The sequence below is a fragment of the Herpailurus yagouaroundi genome, unplaced genomic scaffold, assembly GCF_014898765.1.
Source record: "Herpailurus yagouaroundi ecotype Mexico unplaced genomic scaffold, PumYag 141, whole genome shotgun sequence".
Taxonomy (NCBI): Eukaryota; Metazoa; Chordata; class Mammalia; order Carnivora; family Felidae; genus Herpailurus; species Herpailurus yagouaroundi.
The window spans coordinates 74,119,757-74,129,117 of NW_024412396.1; the positions used below are offsets into that span (position 1 = coordinate 74,119,757).

The 9,361-nt window shown below is 59.2% G+C and overlaps 1 protein-coding gene across 1 annotated transcript in view; it reads left to right on the forward strand.

Annotated features, from left to right (window-relative positions):
* AMN (amnion associated transmembrane protein) overlaps positions 1–7,221 on the forward strand; it is a 10,167-nt gene extending 2,946 nt beyond the window's left edge. Inside the window, exons 4-14 of the mRNA XM_040478446.1 lie at positions 1,609–1,712; positions 4,438–4,490; positions 4,810–5,070; positions 5,176–5,393; positions 5,534–5,671; positions 5,810–5,918; positions 6,015–6,091; positions 6,281–6,446; positions 6,523–6,712; positions 6,793–6,886; positions 6,967–7,221. Coding sequence (XP_040334380.1) covers positions 1,609–1,712; positions 4,438–4,490; positions 4,810–5,070; positions 5,176–5,393; positions 5,534–5,671; positions 5,810–5,918; positions 6,015–6,091; positions 6,281–6,446; positions 6,523–6,712; positions 6,793–6,886; positions 6,967–7,047 — 1,491 coding nt within the window. The 3' untranslated portion in view covers positions 7,048–7,221. The remainder of the gene's footprint in view (positions 1–1,608; positions 1,713–4,437; positions 4,491–4,809; positions 5,071–5,175; positions 5,394–5,533; positions 5,672–5,809; positions 5,919–6,014; positions 6,092–6,280; positions 6,447–6,522; positions 6,713–6,792; positions 6,887–6,966) is intronic.
* The last annotated feature ends 2,140 nt before the right edge of the window (positions 7,222–9,361 follow it).

The window sequence follows — 9,361 nt, forward strand, 5'->3', positions numbered from 1 at the left end:
GGAAGGGGCAGCCAGGTGGAGGAGGGGTGGAGACCTGGAGGGAGGAGCTGGACCCCGCGCCCCCCCCCCCGCTTCCCCCCCCCCCCCCCCCCCCCCCGCCGTGTGTAATCCTGGCACCCGGGACAGGCAGTAGCCTGGAGCAAGCGGAGAGGGGCATCCGGAGCCGGTGGGGAACCCTCGGGCAGGGGGTCCGTCTGGGGTGGGGTCCCGGGGCCGGGGGCCCTGCTCTGATGACCTAGTTATTTTGGTGATCTCCTTTGGAAGCTTGAGCATGTTAAGAGAGGCATTCATTCATGCCTCACAGGTCCCTCTGTCTGGCCCTTCTTTCCATCCCCTGTGGCCCAATTAGGAGCCCCTCCTCCTGTCCTGGGGGCCCAGAAGGTGCCCCCTCACCTCCCAAGTCTGTCTTCTGCCTGTACCGTGGGAGCTGCCTGCCCCCCCCCCCCCCACTCCACTGGGCCCGGGTGGGAACTGTCAGGGGGCCCGGGAACAGGCTGAACGGACCCAGAGCTGCCCCCGACCGCCTCCCACCCCCGGAGCACCGAGGTCCCCTCCTCCACGCCGCCTGCCATCAGCGCTGTCCGGCTGCCCAGAGGTAGCCCTAGTAACAGGTGCAGCCACAGCCGTGTTTTAACTTGTCTTTCTCAGGTTTGGGGATTCCCTCCCTGGGATTTTCCCCTTCCTGAACCCCCTCTCCTCTCCCATCTCTACCTTTGGAGGAATCTCATATTTTCTACCCATGAACCCACTGTTGGTGCGAGATACTGCGAGTGCCTTCCCGCCGTGAGCGTTCTGCCTGTGGTGCCCTTCCCAACAGAAATCGGCGTCAGAATCGACCGTGCGGAACCTGCTGCCTCACACCTGTGTTTCTGGTGTTTTAAGAATCCCTCCCTGCTGCCAAGTCACAGCCATAACCACCCCTGTGTCTGTTAAGACACAGTTTTGCCACCAGGGTCGCACGCTTGAGTGGGACCCGGCTAGGGAACCAGCTTTATTTTTCTCCTTAGAATAAGCCTGATTTCTGACGTCTTCCTCCGAACCACCAGCTTCATGGCGCTGTCGCCACTGTTCATCAAATGCCCAGGGTGCCCGGGGCTCTCTCAGGGCCCTTGTCCCTCTGCTCGCTTTCCCTGTTCCTGCCGGCACCACGCGTCCTCACGCTGTGGCTCTGTGGGACGTCTTGCTACCCGAGGGCGACTCCCCCCTCCACCCTCCTGCCAAGAGGCCTGTTAGTTCTTTGCGGATCTGATGCTGCAGAGAAATGGCAGGGTGGCTTTACCAGGTAACAACAGCAACAATAAAACCCGGGAAGTTTGGAAATGAACGCCAGCTTTATACTGTCAAGCCGCCCATTCAGGACCGTGAGCTTCTCTGCAAATACCTCACAGCATCCATCGTAAAACTCGATACTGGACTTTTAAAGTGGTCCCCACACAGGTCTTGTATAGTATCGGTCCATTCACAGACCTTTATAGTTTGCTTTCCGTTACGAACGGTTCTCTATTTTTAAAAACTGTGCGTTCCACTTGCTTATCTTTATAAACACCGATAGTTGTTCCTCTTTCTTTCCAGTCCTGACTCCTTTTCCTTCTTTTTCTTTCCAAATAGCATCGTCCAGGACCTCTCCCCCTATGCTATGCACGAGTGACAAAAGTGGGCCTCTGTGCCTGGTTCCAATGGGAGAGAGAAGGCATTGTCTCATTTCTCATTGAGTGAATGTTTGCTGCAGGGCTTTGGTACGTGAACTTTATTAAATTGTGGAGATTCTATTGCTCACTTGCTAGCAGCGTTTTAAAAAAATCATACATACATTTGTGGAGTTCTCTGTTGTTTTTTAATTGAGATACGGTTGTCCCCTGCCTGCTTTTAGCCTGTTAATGAGGTTTTCTGAGGTTGAACTGTCGTTGCAAGACTGATGGCCCCCTGGGACCTGTAGTTGCAGGTCAAACCTGCCACTTCTTCCTAACACCTGGCTTCCCTCCGTCAGAATGTTTGGATTTTGTTGGCACAAGACTCCTCACTGCCACCTGCTGGGACATCACGGTACATACGTCTGGGAAGTCGGGACGGGAGCCGTCCTGGGACAGGAACCCCATGATGACCGTGTTTTGTTTTGTTTTTTAAGCTTCTTAAAAGTTTATTCTCTCTTATTATGAGAGAGAGAGAGGGAGAGAGAGAGAATCCTAAGCAGGCTCTGCACTGTGCGGAGCCCGACATGGGGCTCAAACCCACAAACTGCGAGATCATGACCTGAGCTGAAATCAAGAGTCGGACGCTTAGCCGACTGCGCCACCCAGGCGCCCCACCATGTACTTTTAAAATACACTATTGGGGGGCGCCTGGGTGGCACAGTCGGTTAAGCGTCCGACTTCAGCCAGGTCACGATCTCGCGGTCCGTGAGTTCGAGCCCCGCGTCGGGCTCTGGGCTGATGGCTCGGAGCCTGGAGCCTGTTTCCGATTCTGTGTCTCCCTCTCTCTCTGCCCCTCCCCCGTTCATGCTCTGTCTCTCTCTGTCCCACAAATAAATAAACGTTGGAAAAAAAAATTTTTTTTTAAATACACTATTGGAACTAGTCAGCTGATATTTTATATGGGATTTTTTTTTTTGTATCTATAAGTAAAACAAAACTACAATTTTTCTTGTATTGTCCTCCATTCGGTTTGGGAATCAAGATTACACGGGCCTCATGAAATGGCCTGGGCAATTTTCACTCCTTTTTCCATTTCCCAGAATGACTTCTAAGAAGGAGTCAGTTAGTTGTTCCTTGAGAGGTTAGTATCCTTCACCTGTAAAAAACTTGTACTGGAACATGAGGTCCTTGACTAACATTTCAATTTCTTTAATGCTTGCTGGTCTATTCGGATTCTCTACTGCTTCTTGTGCCCATTTTGACACTTTGAATTTTTCTAGAAATTGTTATACTTCATCCAGGTTTTCACGTCTGGAAGTCCTTTTTATTTCGTAAGCTTTTCGGCGTCTGTGTCCACCCTCGTAAGCCCTTCAGTGTGTGGCCACTGCCCTCTTTCCTCCCGATTTCTTCCAAGCGTTTTCAGAGAAGGCCTCTGTGCGGCCATCATTCCGAAGTCTTTCCATTATGCTCCTGCATTTGAATGGAACTTTGGCTGGATATAAAATTCTAGAAGGGAAGTTCTTTTCCTTTCGTACATAAAATATTATATTCTTTCTGCATCCGTTGTTGTTGCTGAGAAACCGGACTTCTGAGCCCCCGGGGCGATCTGCTCTTTCTGAAGCTTTTAGAATGTTCTCTGTGCCATTGACTTGTCTGGGTGTGATTTTCCTTGTTTCCCATTCCGCGCTCCAGGAGACCTTTCCATCTGAGGGGTCCCGGCTTTCTTCAGATCTGCAAAAGTCATGCTCCTTGTCTCTTCAAACATGTCCCCTTCGCCCCCACCCTTTATATATGCATTTCTGCACTTGGATGTCAATTCTCTCTCCTCTCCTGGTGGCTCTGCACTTCCCTGCTCCACCCTGCAGGGTCCCTCAGCAGAAACACCCGTCACTGTGCCTTCTCCAGCTGGACCGGTCCGCATGTTTATCTCACCTATCGTGCTCTTCCTTTCGATGATTACATGTTTCATGATTTATTTATATCTTCTCTTTTGGTTCTTTTTATTATTATTCAACTTTTAATTCCAGTGTGGTTAACATGCAGTGTTATATTAGTTTCCTGGGTACAATATAGTGTTGAATTCAACCCCCTTTGGTTCTTTTCTTAAAGATTTTTTAAAATGTTAATTTATTTAAAAAAATTTTTTAATGTTTATTTATTTTTTTGAGAGAGGGGGAGAGAGACAGAGAGCAAGCAGGGGAGGGGCAGAGACAGAGGGAGACACAGAATCCAAAGGAGGTTCCAGGCTCTGAGCTGTCAGCACAGAGCCAGACATGGGGCTTGAACCCACAAACTGTGAGATTGTGACCTGAGCTGAAGTCTGGGGCTCAACCGAATGAGCCACCCAGGTGCTCCAAAATGTTGATTTATTTTAGGGACAGAGAGTGCAAGCTGGGGAAGGGCAGAGAGAAAGAGAGACAGAGGACTTGAAGCCGGCATCTGAAGCTGGCTCTGTGGTGAGCCCTACTTAGGGCTTGAACACACAAACTGTGATACCATGACCTGAGCCAAAGCTGTGGCCTCAGTGGAGCCACCCAGGCACCCCTGGTTCTTTTAAAAGACTTCAAGTTCTCCACCTCCCCCATTCCTGAGGCATGTCTGTCCCCACGGCTCACTGCCGCACCTGTGGGTGGGGCTGCCTCAGCTGTGGGGACAGTTGGCCCGTGACCTCACATCCCCCCAGGGGTCGGCCTCTTGGTCAGGGCCGGCGCTCAGGTAGGGGACAAGCAAGCTAGGGCTCGAGGCCCGGCCCTGAGTGGGCTGCCCACGGCGACAGGGAACCACACACGATTCCTGCTCCGCGCAGCTCTCCCGGCCCAGCGCCCCCCTCCAACCCCAACCCCAACCCCAACCCGGAAGGTCAGGAGGAGGAGGCCTGGGGTCCTGGGGCTTGGGGGCGGTGGGGAGGGAGAGGGCGGCAGCGACTCCGTCACCTGGCCTTCCCACTGCCTTAGATCCTCTGAGCTGTGACCGGACTTCTGTGGCGAACGGGCTGCACGGGCTGCCGTGGTGGAGCCCAGGCCCGCAAGGGAGACAGAGGCCGCGCTGAGGCCCCGGCACCCCCAAGTGCAGCCCCCTCCCCTCCCTCCCAGTTCCGGCTGCCTTCACATTCCCTCGCGGCTTGGGTTCCTGGCTGGAGCAGCTCCCCCCACCCCGCCCCGCGGTGGGGGGATGTGAGAGGCCGTGGCCCGAGTGTCACCCTGCCCCAAACTCTCCACGCGCCCAGGTCTCAGGCGGGGTCTTGCTCCTCGGTCTGCAGTCCCGCTCCCTGGGACTTATTTGAACCTCGGCAGTTACGGGCCGCCCCAGCCCCTGACCTCACCCGCCCGCTCCGCGGTCTGCACTCCCTCCCCCGGGGTCGCGGAGGGGGGACGGGTCCCGGTGGGGCCAGCCGGCTTCGGCGCGGCGGACGCTGGCAGGGACCCGGACTGCGGCGCAGGTGAGGGGCCGGGGCGGGGCGGGGCGGGGCGGGGCGGGGCGGGGCCGACGTCTGCCGGGGGCGGGGGCGCCCTCGCGCGTAGCTCAGGGACGCGCGCCCACCCAGCCGCCCCCGCGCTCTTCCTCGACCCCGACCGCTTCTCGTGGCACGACCCGCGCCTGTGGCGCTCCGGGGGCGCGGCGCGCGGCCTCTTCTCCGTGGACGCCGAGCGCGTGCCCTGCCGCCACGACGACGTCGTCTTCCCGCCCGACGCCTCCTTCCGGGTGGGCCTCGGCCCCGGCGTCGGGCCCGTGCGCGTCCGCAGCGTCTGGGCTCTGGGCCAGGTGAGCCGCGCGCGCGCGCGGGGCCGGCCCGCGTCTCCCCTGCGCGCCTCGGCCCCTCCCGGGCCCCACGCGAGAGTTCCGGGCACTCAGTCGCTGTCCCCTCCTCGGGCTGGCGCCGCCCGCGACCCGGCCACCCGCAGACGTTCACGCGCGACGAGGACCTGGCTGCGTTCCTGGCGTCCCCCGCCGGCCGCCTGCGCTTCCACGGGCCGGGCGCTCTGAGCGTGGGTGCCGAGGCCTGCGCCGACCCGTCGGGCTGCGTCTGTGGCAACGCCGAGGTGAGCGCGGAGGGCACCGGGGTGGCCCGGGTCCGCCGGGGGTGAGGGTGGGGGAGGGGCGGGGCCGGCGCCTGGCCCTCCCTCGACGCGGTCTGCCCCTCCCCCTCTCCGTGCCGACGGCCGCTGGCCCGCCTCCAGGTACAGCCGTGGATCTGCGCCGCCCTGCTCCGGCCCCTGGGCGGTCGCTGTCCCCCGGCCGCCTGCCGTGACGCCCTCCGGCCCGAGGGGCAGTGCTGCGACCTCTGCGGTGAGCACCCCCTCGTGTTTGCGGGGACGGCCTAGCTACCCTGGTTCGCCCCCCGGGCCTCACTTTCTCTGCTGGCCCTGGGCCCTCCTGTCGCAGGAGCCATCGTGTCGCTGACCCACGGCCCCACCTTTGACATTGAGCGGTACCGGACGCGGCTGCTGCGAGGCTTCCTGGTAATGGGGCCGCGCTCCCCGCCCCCCCCCCCCCAGCCCCTACCGCAAGACCCGCCCGGGGCCACACTTTGCCTCATTGACGCGGTTACTCTCCGCGCACCTGCCCACCCCGTGTCCCTGCTGCCGACGCCCCCGCGGGTCCGAGGGCGAAGTCCCTGGGATAACCCTGTCTCCACCCCCTCCCCCCAGCCCCAGTACCAGGGGCTGCAAATGGCCGTGTCCAAGGTGCCGCGCCAGAACGCAGGCGCCGAGGCAGACACGGAGATTCAGGTGGTGCTGGCAGAGACCGGGCCCGACGGGACGGGCGGCGCGGGGCGGCTGGCACGTGCCCTCCTGGCGGACGTCGCCGAGCACGGTAACCGCGGGTGCCCTTTTCCCGGCCCCTGCCCCGCCCCGCCTGGCGGAGACTGAGCCGACGCCCTCCGTCGTAGGCGAAGGCCTGGGGGTCCTGTCCGCAGCAGTCCGGGAGTCGGGCGCGCCGGTCGGGGACGGCTCCGCAGCGGGACTGGAAGGTTCGGGAATGCGCGCGGGGCTGGCAGGCGGCGTGGCGGCGGGGCTGCTCCTGCTGCTGCTGGCGCTGCTGGCGGGGGCGCTGTTGCTGCGTGGCGCTCGGAGCTTCAGGTACGCGGGGGTGCCGCGGGGGACGGAGGCTCACGTCGCGGAGGAGGACCGCGGGGTTCATGTACGTCCTTGTTCCCCAGGTGGAGTAGGCGCGACGAAGCGGCCCCAGCGCCCTTCGTGGCGCCCTTGGGCTTCTCCAACCCGGTGTTCGACGTGGCGGGCTCAGTGGAGCCGGTGAGGGGACGGGTGTGGGTAGCGGTCTTCCCCGGGGCTGTGCTGGGTGCAGACGCACCTTGACCCTGCGCACCCTGCAGCCTTCCGCCCCACAGGTGGAAAGCAGCAGCGTCAGCCGCAGCTACTTCGTTAACCCTCTTTTTGCCGAGGCGGAGGCCTGAGCCCCCGTGTGACTGGCCAGCCCCCCTTCTGCCCTCCGCCGCCCCATTTCGAGAAATGTACGGGTCCATGACATTAAAAGATCTCCGTTCCCTTTTCCACACTCCTTGTCCCCAGCCCCTGCAGACCAAGGACAGGGTGGCTTTGCCTAATAAAGGGGTTTCTTGCACCTGCTATCAGTTGCCTCCTGTGTCCCCACCCCTTTGCCTTTGCTTGAATGTGGAGAGCCGGCCAGTGCCCTCGTCACTCCATTGGTGAGGGGTGAGCCTCAGAGTCCTCCCTTCTGGTCACCTGCAAAGGGCAGTTCTGGGCACTACCTGTAGAATGGGTCCCCGAGAAGATTGCAGTCTGCAGAGTTGCCCCTAGAACAAGGAGGGGGCTGGAACTCGGGAGATGGGGTGGTTAGAAGCCAGCAGGAGTGAGGCACCTGGTGAGGCTGGCTGTCCAGTAGTCCCCCAACATCATGCCAAATGGCTGTTGACCTTGCAAATACAACAGCCGGCCATTTTACCAGAAAAAACGGGTTTGTTCTGGAATGGCAGAGGAGTTGCACTTCGGGGGTATGCAGGCTGTGGCGAAACCGCGGGCAGGCGAGTCCGGAGACCAAAGGAGAGGAACACGGTAGAGAAAAGGCAGGGGGTTGGGTGGGGCTGGTCTGAGTGGCGGTCCACCGGGGGCAGCGGGCATTGGGGCTGGTGGCGCTTTCTCACTGGCTGGCTGGTACCAGGCCGGAAGGGCTTCCTCCTCCTGCCGGTCCGGTGGGGGGACGGAGGGCAGGTGGGTGCGGTGCCCACCGGCTGGAGGCTCCGTGTGGATGAAGTAGCCTTCACTCAGGCTCCCATCTTCCTCTTCTGATGAAGATTTTTCCTTAAAAGCATCACTGGTCAAGAGTTACTAGTGTGTCATTTGTGTCCCTCAGTGCCAGGAAAGACCTTTCCCACGTGGTGGGTCCCACATCGGAGGGAAAGCGCATAGCGGTGAGAAACATTTAAGGCCGCATTTGAATAGTGAGGAAGGTTCGGAGGAAGGACTCAGGGGTTTCCCATCCGAGGTCCGCTTCCTGCTGAGGTGAGCTGGCGTCACCTAAATGGTTTCTACAAAGGTTTGACAAGCACCGGGAAGAAACAATGATTACGCAGGGCTGGTGAGCAGCACCTGGCAGGGGCCCTCCAACGAGGTTGAAGAGACCTTCTGGAGTGTCCTTTGCAGTCGACGGAACGTCTGGTTGCAGGTGGTGACCTTCGCTCTCTGCATCTCATGGGCGCGTGCCGTGGAAAGATGGTTCTGCTCACGAGCACGGGTTCTCAGTAGACAGGGTTCGGCCTTTGCGGTACTGGGGTACCTGCTCTTACCAGCTGTGGATCGGAGCGGGCAGGAGCCAGGTGCACCCTTGCCCTGTAAACTACCCCAGAGGGGGTGGAGCTGAGATTTAGAAGGGCCGATAGCAGTGCTTTTGGCTGGGGTACTGGAAGCATCTTCGCCAATTTTGTTTGCCAGTTGGGTTTTTTTTTTTTTAACTTTTTAAATGTTTATTTTTCAGAGTGAGCGAGTGAGCGTGAGTGGGGGAGGGGCAGAGAGAGGGAGACAGAGGATCTGAAGTTGGCTCCACGCTGACAGCCCGATGCGGGGCTCAAACTCACGAACCTCGAGGTCATGCCATGAGCGGACGTCAGATGCTTCCCGGACTGAGCCACCCGGGTGCCCCTGCCAGTTGAGTCTAAATAATGCCGTGTGTTTTCCTAGCCCTGAAGGCTGGGGGTGGGAAGCACAGTGCTTTAGAACCGGCTCAACAGCACAGACCTGTTGAGTCACCTGAACTGTGACACGGGTTTTCCAGTGACTGGGGTTCAAGGAGGTTTCCCCAGGTAGGGATGGAATTTTCTATTAGGACTTTTGCTGTTACCCGTCTACAAGGGAAAGCCTCAGTCCAGGAGGAAACCTACAACCCACGACTAAACCCTATTTCTATCAGCTCCACGGGGGGAGCCGATTAAAACCCACTTGCCAGACCCCAAATGGTCCATTGAGCAATTAAAACACCTGAGGGCGCTGAGGGCAGGTTTCCCAGGACTATTTGGGGCAGGTGGGACGAGCAAGGCGGCAGCATTCTGTGGCCTTGCCGATGTTCTCCTGTCGGCGTTAGTGTATAAAGTCTGTCATTTAACCAGCAGACCAGTGACTGCACGCACGGTGGTCGGGGATGGGAGTTTTAGAGTCTCTGGCGGGACTGGATGGGTCTTCGGTCCCAGCTAGAGTTCTCTCATATTGGACCAACACACTTCCAATATTGTTTGGCTCTCTTTGGGGCCGACTGGT